The sequence below is a fragment of the Athene noctua genome, chromosome Z (genome assembly GCF_965140245.1).
Source record: "Athene noctua chromosome Z, bAthNoc1.hap1.1, whole genome shotgun sequence".
NCBI lineage: Eukaryota > Metazoa > Chordata > Aves > Strigiformes > Strigidae > Athene > Athene noctua.
Window position 1 is genome coordinate 10,244,230 of NC_134077.1, and position 15,180 is coordinate 10,259,409.

The following is a 15,180-nucleotide window of genomic DNA, read 5'->3' on the forward strand; positions in this document are numbered from 1 at the left end:
CTCGTTTTGCACTTTTCAAACTTTATCAAATTTATAACACCATGTATCCCATAAATTACTTATATAATTAATATAGCCAAGTAACCAGAGACAAGTCATAAAAGATACATTAAGTTTAAGTGAATACTGCTAGCATACCTATTACATATATTGATAATTCACATTCTCTCTATATATCACACTATCCCTTTAAAAAGAGCAAGGGATTGAAGTCCTACCTCTGTATACAGTGGGTACGAGGACAGCAAAGAGTAAAGTCACACATGCAATAACCGAGTGAATATGTGATGACATGTGTGAGAGACAAGAAACCAGGCTTGTGAGAAACTACGACAAACAGCCTGGGAAAGCAAAGGTTGAGGCTGATCGAAGAAATGCCTCAAACACTCGCAAGGCAAAACTATTGAGTCCCAGGGTGCATTCTGTGGAGGCCGAAGCTGATAACGCTGCCCGATGTAGCTGGGGGAGAGAGCCCTGTGGAGACAGGACGGCTCTCCTCTGGGGCACATGGGCAAATTTCAAGGGCCATGTGTCCAGTGAACGGACTTTACTTCATTATTCATGAAATGCATATTAAAGTTAACACCCCTCAATATGCTAACGAGGGCTGACATGATCGTGCTAATTACATCATCCCATGAAACACCTTACCCCTCCCCGTACATGGGATACGTAGGTCTGTGGGTCGACCTAGGGGACGGACCCAAGGAAAGTGGGTATAAATCAAAGGGGGAAAGAAAGGGCCCTCTCTCTCTCTCCGCCCCTCTCCCTGCCCCCCCTCCGCCCCCCGGCTGTCTGGAGAGAGCAGTGACGCAAAGAAGACGGATGCCAGCAAAAAAGAGGGCCGCCTCCTGGAACCCTCACCGGCGGGATCAGGGCGGGAACCCAGACCGGTGATCTGTATTCCCCCATTCCCTCTGTCTCCCTCTTTTCCTTTTTCCATTAAGAAATACAAGGCATATTATATTGCTCGCCACAACTTGCTCTGTACTTAGCCAATTATTGTGTGTTCAATTAGTACATTGTAGGTAGTTAATAAATGCTTGAACTTGGAGACTTGTTGTCCGCTCCAACTGGGGATTTGCGAATCTGAGTCACTTGTCCCCCTCGTCTGAGAGGGACGTGTCAACATGGAAGTCACAAGAGCAACAAAAACAGAAGTTAACTTTCTCAGATAGTAGGCACATACCCAAAATTACTCTACCACACATACCTGAGAAGGATGAGAAACATGAATTTTCTTTTCTTTAACATGATTTACTAACCCCTAACATGTATTTAGCACAGGTTTATCCAAGGAAAAGCATAAGAAATCTACTCCAAAAGTTCTAAGTTTATCCTAAACGCTTTCATTAGCGTAGATTTTGTAATGCCCAAACCTTTCTTATGGCAAGAGAAAGAAAAAAACCAAAAAAAACAAAGCCCACAAACATAAAAAACTCCAGCAAAACAAAACCCAAAAAACCCAAAACACCAGAATTTGAGTTGATGAAATTTTTTTTAACATAATTTGGGGGACATCCATTGAAAGAATATTTGCATTAGAACAATGATCATGTGAGCATATCACCTTTAAGAAGGAAAGGAATATAAAATGTAGACCAACTGACAGCTTGCCTCCTCCAGATCACATCCATGCTATATGGAAAATTTTGCTGCACACTGGAGTCCTGCCACACAGCTGTATCAGGATGTTTGGGACCATTAGGCCATATAGTTTTCAGGTCTCAGGCTATCCAACTACTGAAGTCTTCATCACACAAGTTTAACCCGCTCTCCTAGGACCTGAGGCTAATGCAGGCAAATGATTCCACAAGATCATTGGCCAGACATTTGGTAGAGACAAAGGAAAGTAAAGGAAGGCAGCAACTGACATATTTTTGATTCTCTATCTGAATTCCGTATCACCAGTCAAGGCAAGTAATTGTGATGCTTACTAGGAAATTCACCTTCTCACCAACACGAGCTTTTCTGTTAACGTGTCTGTCAAAGCACTACGTTTTGAACCCTTTCTGCATCGACAGAGGCAGGCTTGCCATTTTCTGGACAGCAAAGCCAGAGCTTCCTTTTCAACAGCAGAAAACTTTACGTCCCAGCTAATTTTGTTCCTGCCTATAAGCAATCTTTGTGCAAAAGACAGTCTTCTCAGTATTATCCCTGTGGATTTGCTAAGTTTGGCTCCACTTCCGTAGAGAATAATAGGTAAGAGAGGACGCACAAAACCAACGACTGGCAAGCGAGGACTTTAAAAATTTGAATTTAGTTTGACCAATCACTGACCTGGGCTGCCTTTGGGTTTTTTTTGACATTTTATATGCACAAGCTAACATTGTTTCACCAAGCAGGTGGTTTTTAAGGGAGAACGTGGAATAAGAGCTTACCTTTGCCCAGGAGTCACATGATTCTCAGCTGGAACAGAGGAAGCAGTGAAGACTTTTGTTTCAGAAAGCTGAAAAAGAGGGAAGGGGATGGAAGGTATTTTAATCATGCACATGCTTACACTTCACTGCTGCAACACCTGCAGAAATTCCATCTTGGTCATGGACTTTTAAGGTAAAAGTAAAGTCAAACTACCATTACAACTAGTTATGTGGGACAGGAGATGATTTGACACAGCCGTCATGGCTTCACCAAGGGCAAGAACTGCCTGACCAAACTAGTGGCCTTTTATGATGGGGTGACTGTATCAGCGGACAAGGTAAGAGCTACTGATGTTGTCTGTCCAGACTTCTGTATGGTCTTTGATACAGTCCCCCACAACATTTCTTTTTAAATTGGAGGGACAGGGATTTGATGGGTGGACTGTTCAGTGGATGAGGAATTGGTCGGATGGTCACATCCTGCAAGTAGTGGTCAATGGCTCAATGTCCAGAGAGGGATCAGTGACAAGTGGTGTCCCTCAGGCATCTGTACTGGGACCAGTACTGTTTAATAGCTTCATCAATAACACAGATGGTGGGATTAAGTACACCTTCAACAAATCTGCAGATGACACCAAGCTGAGTGGTGGTGTTGACACCCCTGAAGGACAGGATGCCATTTAGAGAGGCCTGGACAAGCCCAAGAAGTGGGCCTGTGTAAACCTCATGAGGTTCAACAAGGCCAAGTGCAAGTCCTGCACCTGGGTCAGAGAAATCCCCAATATCAATACAGGCTGGGGGATGAAGGGATTGAGAGCAGCCCTGCTGAGAAGGACTTGGGGGTACTGGTGGATGAAAAGCTGGACATGAGCCAATGTCCTGGTTCAACTAGGATAGGGTTAAGTTTCCCCAGCAGAGAGAGAGGGGGAAAGGATCTCCAGCCAGGTTATTCATACCATGCTGACATCAGGTCCAGGGGTGGAAGCTTTTTTTACTTTTCTCTTTGGCTTTTTGGTGGCGGGATGCACACGTCAGGTTTGCTCCGTGACCATTTGCGGTATTTCTCTATATATATTTTGTCTTGTTCACTGTTATTGCTGTTTATTGTTGTTATCACTGCCACTGTTGTTGTTCAGATTGTTTATCACTCTGTTGTATTAAACTTCCCCGGGGTTTGTGCCTCACTTCCAGCCCGACTGGCAGAGGGTGGGGGAGGGGCAACAGCAACGTGCTCTCCGGACCCGGCAGGGCTTAAACCAACACAGCCAGCAATGTGCACTCACAGCCCAGAAAGCCAACTGTATCCTGGGCTGCATCAAGAGACGTGTGTCCAGTAGGTCGAGGGAGGGGATTCTGCCCCTCGACTCTGCTCTCAGGAGACCCCACCTGGAGCTGTGCGCTCAACAATGGGGCGCCCAGCATAAGAAGGATATGGACCTGCTCAAGCACGTCCAGAGCAGGGCCACAAACAGGATCAGAGCATTGGAATGCCTCTCATAGAAAGAAAGGCTGAGAGAGCTGGGGTTGTTCAGACTGGAGAAGAGAAGGCTCTAGGGAGACCTTCTAGCAACCTTCGAGTACTTAAAGGGAGAGAAGAAAATCAGGCACAGACTTTGCCACGGGGCCTCTGCCAGCAGGACCAGGGCTATGGTTTGCAACTCACAGAGCCCAGATTCACACCAGATACAAGCAGCAAGATGTCTTCTACCACCAGCCTGCTCCTCAAACGCTGCAGCAGCTTGCCCCGAGAGCTGGGAGCTGCCCCACAGCGACAAACTTTCACCGTGACCTTGGACGGGGCTCCCAGAGACCTGAGCCAGACCAAGACGGCCCTGCTCGCGTCCGCGGGGCTTGGACTGCGAGACCTTTAAAGGTTCCTTCTAACCCAAACTACTCTATGATTTTGAGTGATTTTATGCCACAGCTGTGCTTAAAAGGACAGAAATACACAGTGAAACTTCAGCAAAGTCTTCTCCACAGAATCAAATACCATTTTAATTAAAGTGTTAGGAAATTTGATCTGCAGAACACACACAATTGTATACCAATGTAACTACATGAGCTTGAGCAGCAGTTCACCTGAAAAACACACCAGTAGAAAGTAATTAATGTCACAGCTTGTGTGACACAGAGCAGATCTGATATATCTTGTTGTAAAAGTCTAACACACTGCACTGTTCCCACTCATTTCATGTATCCCTCTTTTACACTGCAGCTCACTCACATCACTAGTGGAGGCAGGTTTGCACTCAGGTATGTACAGTGAACTAGCATTCACAGTTCCTTCTTAGCATTTCTGCTAGGGGTGGCAGTAACATGTTAAATCAACTGCTCTACAAGAATGAGGTAAAAAACAGTAATAAAGGGAGAACCATATAATTGCTTATACTAGTATAAGCAGTCAGCATCCACAGCAGAAAACTACTGCTTTCACCATGCTGTTACAGTAAAGATACACACACAGGTAGCTGGGGAGGGGGAGCTGGTTGGTTGGGGCTTGGGGGAAGAGGAGGTGATTTTGGTTTGTAAGGAGGTTGTTTGCTTTTTTAATAGCTTTTCTTTTTTTTTTTAGAAATAGTTAAACAGTTACAACGTCCCAGGGCTAATTCACTTCTATTGACAGAAATACCTGCAAACCAGAACACATCTTAAGCCAGTACAAGTTAGGTTTAACAAGATGCGTGGAACAGAAGGATCTGGGGGTTCCAGCTGACAAGCAGCTGGACATGAGCCAGCGGTGTGCCCGGGTGGCCAAGAAAGCCAACGGCATCCTGGCTTGTATTAGAAATAGTGTGACCAGCAGAAATAGGGAGGTGATAGTCTTCCTGTGCTCTGCACTGGTGAGGCCACACCTGGAGTGTTGTGTCCAGCTTTGGACACCTCAATACGAGAGAGATCTCGAGGTGCTGGAGCGAGTGCAGAGGAGGGCAACGAGGCTGGTGAAGGGCCTGGAGAACAGATCCTGTGAGGAGTGATTGAAGGAGCTGGGACTGTTCAGTCTGAGGAGGAGAAGGCTGAGGGGAGACCTCGTCACTCTCTACAGCTCCCTGGAAGGACACCATGAAGAGGTTGGTGCTGGTCTCTTCTCACAGGTAATTGGTGACAGAACAAGAGGGAATGGCTTTAAACTCTAACAGGGGAGGTTCAGACTGGACATTAGGAAAAAAATTTTCCCAGAAGGAACGGTCAGACAGTGGAATGGGCTGCCCAAGGAGGTGGTGGGGTCACCCTCCCTGGATGTGTTTAAGGGTCGTTTAGATGAGATGCTGGGGGATGTGGTGTAGGGGAGAACTTTGTAGAGTCGGGCTGGTGGTTGGACTCGATGATCCCAAGGGTCTTTTCCAACCTAAATGATTCTACGATTCTAAGATAAAGATAGGCACCTATAATGGTTATATTTTAAATTAAATTTGCACAAAATCACCCTTAACTAATTTGGTGTAGCTTTGTATTTAGACTAAAGAATAACTGACCTATTCAAACACTCACAAAGAATCCCTTTAGAATGTGACATTTGAATACAGTTCTTCCAGGACATTATCTATTTGTAATTGCATACTCTGCTAGCAGCCCAGTTTAAAGGACATCACGGATGTGAGCCAATTTCATCTGCCACCCCACATGCAGCTCTACTGGAAGTACACATATTCCTGAACACGGTCATCTGACTGGGATTTTCCTGTGAAACACTGCTGATTTAAGTAGGACACAGAAGGGCTGACTAGGAGCAATCACTTATCACTGAGGCAAAGTTCAAATATTTCATGTACTCCCCTAGCACCCAGTTAGATGCAACACACTGTGTCATGAAAAAATTAACACCACCACAGTTCCTCCCTCCATTTCCTTCCCTTCCCTTGCTGCCAATACAACATACTTTAAGCCCATCTTTCTGGAACACAACTCTGCCCTGTGCATTATGCTGTCAGACTGCAACTCTAGGTACTGACCAAAATGAAGAAAAGATTCAGGTCAAGAACACTTCCAGTTAAAAAGGCTGCTTATTGTTCAACCCTTTCCCCGCTGTGTTATTTTAGAACAACATGTACTGTACCTTTTGTAGTGTTACAAGACTCCTGCATTATATAGCACAAGGAGGTCAGCTAATGGCATGAGCAGCAGCCCATGGTCCGCAATCCCTTTGTTAAATTATTTGTAATGTCAACAGTTTCTTAGGCTCACACAATCTAGGACAAGACTAACCGTGGCCAACACACTGATGAATCCAGAAAACTAAACAAATCAAGGAGCCTGAGGATGTTTGCGACAACGCAAAAGCGTGCTTGATATATGAGAGAGGAAATGTTCTCTTCAGCTGAACCAGCATGCAAAACACAAGTCCCCAGCTACCAGCTCAGCTACACTGAAGTTTACACGACACCCTGTGGCAAACTCACTGTCACAACCTCCAATTAAGCACCTAATACAAAAGTCTGCTGGGATTACAGCATTTGTCAGAACACACACTTCATTCAGCAGCAGCTGAAAAGTTTTATTACGCAGAAGTATTTAGTATTTCTTAGAAGTAGTATTATCAGCTCCTAACAAAGTTATTTACACTCACCATACACTACATCTTTCACTGAGGCTCTAGCATTTTCCCAGAACTGAATGAACAATCGTGAACTATTTGCAAGCATCAGCCTCGCAAGGATATTTCCTCCATCTGCAGTGAAACACCTGTGCTTTTCAGCTCCTGTTCCTATGATGAACATCATCCTCCAATCACCAAACAATACAATGTATTTAACAACTAGCTACCAGCTCCTATGACCAGCTGATAGGTGAGGAGAACAGGAAAATACACACCAGCATCCTCATAAAAATTCAGCATCAACAAATCAGAAGTAACAAAACCTTACCACTGTTTTGATAGGATGTACTGAAGTTAAAGAAAATAAAACAAGTTCTCATACTGCTTCCTGATAAAGGAAACACTCCCACTAAAATGCACTTTTTTTTTACAGTGTTGCTATTGTTTCAAATAAAAACTAAGACTACCAAGATTGTACAGAAAATGTTTGCCTTCATCCACTTTCCAGCAATTTGTATGTATTCTCTTTCTTTCCTTCTGATAGTTTCTGTTGTTGAACTTTATTTTCTTTGGCCAGGAGAATATGACCATAATTTCAACAGGAAAAGCCAGAGCCATCTACGGTACCTCAACATCTGTCTGATCCATCACCGTCCATGCTGTGAACACCCCTTTAACAAAACACAACCTCCTATTTTCACTGCATCTAGTTTCCATCTGTTTAAGAGCCTGTTGACAATGTATTATACTCGCTCAATATTCACTACTGAAGAGAAATGCCTGACAGGACTATTAGATCACAAAAATCTAATCCTTCTCAGATCAAACATTAAATTTCACTCACCTGCTCGTAACTTGTATCTGACTAGAGAACACCACATTTAAAGAAAAATATTCTTCAGAAAAACACCTGGTCATTATCTGCAGACAGCAAATACATCAGCTTCCTCAGCTGTTTTAATCATTAGTCATGCTGCTAGAATTGTTTATTATATATTTAAGTGTGCAGCTTCATTTTCCAGCAATAGGTCCATATTATGCCTTTGTCTTATAGACAAAAAACACAGTCAATTATATGTTAATAAAGTAATCTTTTCAGATTCAGTAAACTAAACTCTCACTCTCAAGGACTTCTTTATCAGTAAATAATGTTCAGCTATTTACCACAATTTTTTCTTCAGAAAAGTAACAAATACTTGGATGCAGTACTTCAGAATCAAGTTCAGAAGAGTCCACATTCAGAAATACAAATCAAGAATGATTAAGAGACATGGAAGAGTGCCTACAGACAAAAAGACTACAATAGGGGCTTTTTTTGTCACAGCATAAGTCCTTTTGGAGATCATGCTGAGCTGTTCTTTTTTGATCATCAATCATATAATCCTGAAAATTTTTCAGTTGCTGCTTTCCAGAAAACAGTCCCTTGTTCTGGAGGTGTGCCTTTATTCCTATAATACAAATGGGCACTTGGCTATATTAAAGCATTTTTAATTTGAACTGCTCAACTCTAGCAGAGGTCCAGACTTCTCTGCATAACTGACTTATTGGAATGGCAATTAATAGTTTTTGGATTTCCCACATGAAGACACTAGATGGCATCTGGCCTAACACTGGATTCCTTTACAGTCCTTGTTGAAATGCCCACATTCAGTAAGGGTCCTCCTGCAGAAGATTTATTTGCCAAAATTTGCAAGGCAAATTTTAATCCACTTAATGTGTTTTGTGATAGCATGTAACTGTTTTTAGAACAAAAGACACAGATCAAATCTCTTACAAGGACATGATCTGTCTTCACAGTTACGTCGTAATTTACTTAAAGACCAAGATCAGGTTTATTTGAAGGGGAGCTATTTTCCTACACTGAATGGCACACGCTGTATTCTTACACTTTTTTTTTTTTTTTTTTTTTTCAATCAGAGGAATCAATTTTTCCTTTATTTTTCTCCTATGTTTTAGGCTAATATGTCTGCAGCTTGCCATTTCATTCACTTTCTGAACATCATCACATGAACAACGTTCTCCTAGGTTAAAAGGGATTTTTCCAGGACTCCAAAAGTAATAAAAACTATCAACAGGCTAGATATTTCATCTGCTGCTCTTTCAAGATTCATGTGCAAATTAGTCAGGTTTAATAATTAACTAAAAACTCTACCCCTACTCAGCACTTCTCAAGTCCCCTCACATGCTACAATTGCTGTATTGTACCAGCAAACAGGGCTAAGAAACAAGGCCAGAATTTTTCAGTATTCTTACCCCTTAGTCTACCTCTAGCATACACTACAAAAATAGAGGACGGGTTTAAAAAAAGATGCCAGCTTTTGATAGCAGTCACTGATACAGAAAAACTAGGAATTTTAGAGTTTCTTTTAATTTTCTCAAGACACAGCCCTCTCATTAGGTAAGGACAGAGTTTTCATATCTATTATATGAGACGTTCACACATTTCTAGGGATAACACTGACATGCCACCCTACAGGAGGCGGCAAAAGGGATGACTTCCAAGGCAATCTCTTACTCTTCTGAAAATAAACTTGAAATAATGGATATTCCTACAAAAGATAAAAAACTTCTTAAAAGTTAAGTTTTCCTTTCCGTAGTTCTTCCTACCTTGTCTTCTAAACTGCTTAAGCTTTAATGAAATAACTGAAAACTTAAGATCACAAATGCAATTTTCACACGTTATCACAAATGCCAAATATTTTGCAGACATGAAGACATCTCTTGCCTGATAAAGAACAAGAACCAAAATTGTTGTAGTACTTTAGACAACACATCATGATGAAACAACAGGAATGAAGCCATTAAGTGCTAATTTCAGTATACAATTAGCTCCTTTTTTTGGTATTATGAACATGAAGTGGACTAAGTGGAACAATTAAACAGATTTCAAACAAAAGCATCCAATAAGGAGTCTAAAGTTGATAGTAAGCTTCAGCAGTTAATTACATAAAAGTCTTGTGATAAGTCTTTAAATCCCTACACAATAGTAGGGGAAGTATGCAGTTAACACTCATCAGTGTTGAGCAGTTGAGAACTGTAATTCACAAATACTTAATTTGGGATAAAACTTTTACTATCTATGTGTTGTCCACCCAGCAAAATAAATTAACACTTCTTGATTCAATTTTATTTAAAAAAATAAGCTCATCTAAATATATATATATATATATTTTAAACAGGAATTACAATAAGAAACACAGTACAAGTATTGCATGCATACAGCAAAGTGTTACTTCAAACATTTAGTTTTGAAGACAACACAGGAACTCGGAAAAGGGTAATTAATTGGTCTATCCAACAAGGTATACTTACATCTTCATTCCAGTCTTCTGCTGTCCATTCTTCTATTGAGTTTTTCCATGCTCCTATGGTAATTTGGGGAAGGAGAGAAAACAGTTACAAGCTAAAAAGCACAATGTTGCTTTTCAACCATTCTGATTTATAAGCAATCATGTTTTCGTTATGAATGGAACACAAAGTGAGGAGATGGCGGCTGGAAACATGAGAAGCTCTAGAAAACTGATCCGCAGATTTAAAATTTTGGGAGGGTTTTTTTTTTTTTTGTTTGCCTTTAATTTTTGATTTCAGGAATTTCTTAGTCACTATGGTACCAGATGTAATTTGCACAAACACAAGTCTGCAATCAGTGATTAACCCCAAACATTAGAAGAACTTCCTCCGATGACCCCAACAACAGTGCAAGGTTACTCGACCCCTGCCATGGGATCTCCCCATTTCATGCACAAATTCATACACAGCCTGAACAAAACACAACCACAACACCCACTCCAACATCCATAATCCTACTTTCAACATATTCAAATTCCAGACCCAAGCTATGCCCCAGGAGGCTCCTTTCCAACCTCAGAGCAGAACAAGTCCATTCCCTTCCCCTGATACAGCAATTGTATTTTAAAACATATATAATTCATAAAATGGCAGCAGAAGAGTCAATAAGCTCCCACTGTAGAGAGAAAACACTTCTTCCCATAACTTGTGGCAGAGTTTATGTGGCAAACTCTGAAGCACAGTGAGCAGCAATGGGAAGACCACTGCAAATGGTCCTACAGATGCAAAAACCTGTACCCTTCCATAGTAAACAGCAGACAAACATGCAAGAGCAATGAATCGACTTAAGGCCTTGCCCACTGGTGTAAGCACGGGGAAGGTTACCCAGCAACCACCAGAGCTTTCATTTAAATGACATAACCACAAGCAAAGAAAACCCCACCTGTAATGTTCCTGCTACTGTCACCTTTGATCAAGTAGAAAAGCAGAAGAACTACAGCTTTAATCATCTCCTTTTACTGAACCAGGAACCCTCCGAGACACATTGACCCAGAAACAAGCCCCCCAAAGACAGCATCAAATCCAGGTTGTACTAACGCCATCACTACGTTAGTGCATTCTTTTGTACACCGTTACAAAGCAGTCTTGGGCAGAGGAGGGTCAAACGGCACTAACCCAGTGAGGTGAACAGGCCTACCACAGAGGTATACACGCAGTGGGGAGAAGAGCGAGGATTTATACCTTGGAATCCGAAATTATTTGGCAGGTCCTGAGCAAGGTAACATCCACTCTGTGTTGGCTCTGTGGAGCAATATAGAGTTGCCTGAAATATCTCATGCTTATATTTTATGAAACAGTCCCTAATCAGAAGGTCTCTACAAGCCGCAAAGTAACTAATAAACATATCCAAGCACAGCACAATTACTACAATGCCTAAAATTTCTAGAGTAATCCACACATTTCCACAGAAATTTTGGTAAGAAAGAAAAGCCCAATGAGCAGCAGTTTTTAGATAAATAGTTGCTTTCCTTTCTCCTGATCAGCACAAGATTCCTTCCTCTGGTATTTCTTCTGTAAAGAAATACATCCTGCTATTTGTCCTGCTTATATTTATTTCCCCTCAGTCAGAGCAAGGTCTGCCTGTGTAGAAGACAAACTTCATGTCGGTGCCAGAACTCTTAACAACAGAGCTCAGAGTCTGCTAAAGCAAACAGAAAAAGAACTCAGACAAATCAGCCCAACTCTCAAGCATCCCCCACCACCTTTGGGAGACCAAACCTGTTTGGAATAATACCTGGAACATCTTCCTGACATTGTTTAAATGTTTATCTGTTATTCCTACTTATGAGCATAGTTCTGCGTCTTTACTCTTTTTAAATACTGAACACAACACTTCACCCTTTTATTAGTTTACCCAAGCTAAGTTTATTATTATGGCTTATTAACACTCTACCTTCACAAATCAGTCCTTCCAGCCTCAGTTATTTCACTGCTCTTCTCTGCATTAAATTGAGTTTGCTAACACTTTCCTCCTGTTGATGGGATTCTAAGTGAGATCTTGCCACAAGCACATCAATTTCCTTTTAGTCCAAAATCCACCTTGGCATTATGTCAAATCCATATATCCTCTCCCCAACCTTTCCCCCATGCCTTACAAAGCATCACAATTTAAGACTTCTCTGTTTTCCATTGCAATTATGCCTTGTGTTTTCAAGGATCCACGTCATAACAACTGCCACCTAGATGGCGATCTCCTGTTTCCCTTTGTAACAAGTGCAGCATTAGGAAGTTCTAAAGCCAAGAAAAAGTGTATGGTATGTAAGTCTTCAGCTATTCTCTTCCAATTCCTCATTCCCTGTCATACTATTTGACCTTCTTTTTTCCTTTTTTCTGAATAACCAGGCATAGATATTATCCCCAAAGTACTAGTCATTTCAGTCTGGATTACATTCATGTTCTAGAATGACCTGAAGGTTTCCTTAAGACATTCCTTCCAACTTTTACAGCCATCTTTAAAAAAAAAGCCAAACAACTTCCTTCTAACTTCCAAGCTACACAATTCCCTCCTTCTCCCTTGACAGCTACACTATAATTTATTTTTTATTTCTTGTCATTATTCAGTTTCAGAGACATTTAAGACTGCTCGTAATTAAGACAAAGGAAGGTTTTCTATGAAATTTATGAAACTCTATCAAAGTAGAGGTATCAGCAAACTATCAAGAGCACAATATCATTTTTATACCCTACTTTGGGAAGTGATCACCTCCAACATAATTTATTTACAAATCTGCTATGATTTGCCACTCAGGATCTTCCACTGCCTTGTACATTACAAAAAAGTTAAGAGGTTGAACACTCAGCATGCCTGTAGGAAAATATTAATCACCCTGTTCAAGTTTATTCCCTTTTGGATGAGGACTGATCATTTTGTTTCCTCCCACCTATACCTTCTCTTTGCCTTTCAGTTGTACATTATTTCTATAAAAATTAGGATGCAGGAAAACCAATGCTGAATTATTTGAAATACAATTACACATAAATGTTGCAAATCATTAAAAGGCTCACCTTTCACTCTCTTTATTTCAACCAAACCCACAAAACTACTAGCTTATCTATAAGATTACATGATGGTGCACCTAGAAACACATCTCATTTAGGCTACTGCGATTCCTCTGGCATCTGCAACAATCCAGGACAAGAGGTTCTAGAGCACATTCAGAGAACATATGGGGGCAACTACATTTTGGAAACAAGTAGTGTATTTCTTTTTAACTGAAAATGTTGATGCTGATCATTTCCCATCAATGGCTTAAAGAGGAAATACTTAGTAAACACTCAAAACTCCACAGTTTATATTTGCATGATGTCTTCAGAGAACATTTTGATAAGCAAAGTTGTTTTCTTTCTCTAGTTGGCCAGTTATCTCCTTTTTAATATAACTGCATATGAAAGACACTAATTTTTCAAGTAGCTAGTATGAGCTAATTTTGGTTTCTTTGGGTTTAGATGAAAGAAGAAACAGGACTGGGTAATAAGGAATAAAGAGAGGAATTTCCATCCTGCCCTTCCTCTGTGTATACTCTTATCCGACATCTTTCATTAGTCCACTGCAGGCTTTATGGACTTCCATACATATACATCACCCTCATTCACATCTTGAACTCCACATTGGGAACTTACTTATTATCTGGACTGCTGAATCGTTACTAACATAACAGCACTGCAAATTAAGAAAAAAAAAACAACTGAAAACTAGTATTTGTGATTAACAAGCCAAATCACCAGCTGAACGTTGTACAACCTGCTTCCAATCCCATACCTTGTCTGCCACTCCTTCCCCGTATGCCTGCTTCTCCTTCCCAGCACTCTCTCTTCTGCTCTACAACTACTACTCCAGCTGAAGCCTCATCTAACAACCCTCAAGATGCTTTCAAATCACAAGGCCGAAAGTGCTTCTCACATGATTCAGTTTTAAAGAGATCTCTTTGGCTCGAGGACTTATTTCAGACATTCACTACGGCTTGTCTAAAGAAGCACTGCAAAATAAAACACTCTTCCTACAGTCATATATACATATAAAGACATTTTTGTTTTGTTGGTTATGGTGCCTTTTCCATTTGCACTGAAAGCAAATTAAGATTAGCAGCAAAACCAACATTTAGCACCCAAAAAGAACATTCACATTTATTAAGTTTACTTTAGATTTCAACCAACTAAATTATTCTGCATGAACTCCTCACACTGACACTTGCTCATTCATACTCCTAAGAATCATTAATCTGACAATGTCAGGGCAAACTCCCAAATGCCTTCTCACACCTTCTCCATATAGTTTTCTGTACATCCCCAACTTCCCATACATGCCTTAAGTTGCATCACAGAAGTTCAGTGCAGTTCTCAGTGACATGTGTGCAACCTACCAGCAAAAACGCACTTGGCATTCAGAAAGAAGTTCCACATGTCAGCTAGTACACCCTGAATTTCCACCAACCCATTTGCTCAGCAGCAAACCCCTCACGTCGACACATTTGTACTCTTATGTGGATCTGATTACCAACACCAAGCTACTCTTATTCCCAGCAGAATTCTTCCATTATTGAAGACTGAGATGTCTACAAGAAGGAACAGAGGTTGCAATACGGGAGGCACGTGAACGCTATCCAGAGTTAGCAGGGAGGGTCACAAAACATTTGAACTCACTTGGGAAGCAGAGCACAAATCAAAGTCATTTGTAAGCCACAGCCTCACAGTTGCATTCATTAATAACTAACCTGTGAATCTTCTACCTCTGGTCCAGTCTCCTCATACCTTTCTTGTGCATCTTCTTTCTTTAGTTAACCTATTTGGTTCTCCAATACTTGTGACAACATACACTGCCCTCCGCTACCATACAGTGAACAGTATCAGTACTCCTAGGCGAATTTTCAAGTCATTAGGTGTCCTCCTAACTCATGATCTGATAAACTTATCTGAAAACCTAAAATGAGTGAAAGTAAA

At 41.1% G+C, this 15,180-nt stretch overlaps 1 protein-coding gene across 4 annotated transcripts in view; it reads right to left on the reverse strand.

Annotated features, from left to right (window-relative positions):
- UBAP2 (ubiquitin associated protein 2) overlaps positions 1–15,180 on the reverse strand; it is a 120,251-nt gene that overhangs the window by 58,898 nt on the left and 46,173 nt on the right. For 3 of the 4 annotated variants that reach the window (XM_074931183.1, XM_074931185.1, XM_074931182.1), the window contains exons 9-11: positions 11,425–11,484; positions 10,207–10,259; positions 2,382–2,449 (exon numbers count right to left, since the gene is read on the reverse strand). In XM_074931183.1, the coding sequence (XP_074787284.1) occupies positions 2,382–2,449; positions 10,207–10,259; positions 11,425–11,484 (181 nt within the window). The remainder of the gene's footprint in view (positions 1–2,381; positions 2,450–10,206; positions 10,260–11,424; positions 11,485–15,180) is intronic. The other variant, XM_074931184.1, reaches the window with a different exon arrangement.